The sequence below is a fragment of the Apaloderma vittatum genome, unplaced genomic scaffold (genome assembly GCF_000703405.1).
Source record: "Apaloderma vittatum isolate BGI_N311 unplaced genomic scaffold, ASM70340v1 scaffold27944, whole genome shotgun sequence".
Lineage (NCBI taxonomy): Eukaryota > Metazoa > Chordata > Aves > Trogoniformes > Trogonidae > Apaloderma > Apaloderma vittatum.
This window is the reverse complement of record NW_009714806.1, coordinates 734-1,749: the sequence shown is the minus strand read 5'-3', so window position 1 is coordinate 1,749 and position 1,016 is coordinate 734. Positions and strand designations below refer to the sequence as shown.

At 60.3% G+C, this 1,016-nt stretch overlaps 1 protein-coding gene across 1 annotated transcript in view; it reads right to left on the bottom strand.

Annotated features, from left to right (window-relative positions):
- LOC104273546 (inhibitor of nuclear factor kappa-B kinase subunit epsilon-like) overlaps positions 1-1,016 on the bottom strand; it is a 10,289-nt gene that overhangs the window by 8,955 nt on the left and 318 nt on the right. Inside the window, exons 2-3 of the mRNA XM_009868907.1 lie at positions 909-1,016; positions 279-460 (exon numbers count right to left, since the gene is read on the bottom strand). Of these exons, the coding sequence (XP_009867209.1) occupies positions 279-460; positions 909-1,016 (290 nt within the window). The remainder of the gene's footprint in view (positions 1-278; positions 461-908) is intronic.

Genomic DNA, 1,016 nt, shown 5'->3' with positions numbered 1-1,016 from the left:
CCAGGTGGGGTGCTGAGCCTTGGGCAAGGGGATGAAACCTCAACCACTCGCTTTGACTCCTTCTGCTGCTGCAGCCTCTGAACCAAACGTCACCTGCAGCTCTACCACAAAAATGCCGAGCCCTCCCCCGTGCTCTTTGGAAATTGTGGTGCCTTTGAGATTGGGCTCTGCAAGCTGCTGCTGCATCCTACAAGTGTCCCAGCCGCCGGGTGGAGGAATGGGGAGAGCTTCCCCCAGAACTCCCAAGGGCCACCGGACTGGTGACACATTGTACTCACGAGATACTCCTCCGTCCCATAGACAGACACAAACTTTTCATCATCCTCCAGCTCTCGGGCGGCCCCAAAATCCGTCAGTTTATAGATGCTCTGCCCGTCCTCCCCCACCAGCCGCATGATGTTCCCGGGTTTGATGTCTCTGTGGACGCCGCCGTTCTCGCGGAGGTGGTTCATCCCTGCCACTGGGCACAAGGTGGGAAGTTTGTGCAAAGTTTGTGCACTTTGCTCCAGAGGGTTTTGTTTAAATGGAGGAACATGAGAAGAGCCAGGAAGGGGATGAGCCCAGGACTGGCTGCAATTAAATGGGGACCAGTGCACCAGGGGAATGGAGAGGATGAGCGAGCACATGGTAGGGTGCTGCCCTCGTGCTCGTCCGTCGTGGGGCGCAGCCCCTTCCCACAGCTGCTCCCCAGAGCTGGTCTGCAAGGAGAAACCCTCAGGTTTGAAACCCAGAGCTCACGGACCCACTCCATGATCCAGAGGTGCAACCTCTGACCACTCAGCTCAGCGCCTGCATCCGTAGCCCAGGGCTGGTGCCCACAGGGTCCCGCCCGCCCACCGAGGTCCCAGCCCCGGGCTGTGCTCGTGGTGCCTGGCCAGAGCTGGGGGTGTGGGGGTCCCCGCACTCACCCACGCACTGCAGCACGATGAGGAACTCGGACTCGGCCAAGCCGAAGGCGTTCGCCGGGTCTTCCAGCACGTTCAGCAAGCTGCCGCTCGAGCAGTACTCCATCACCA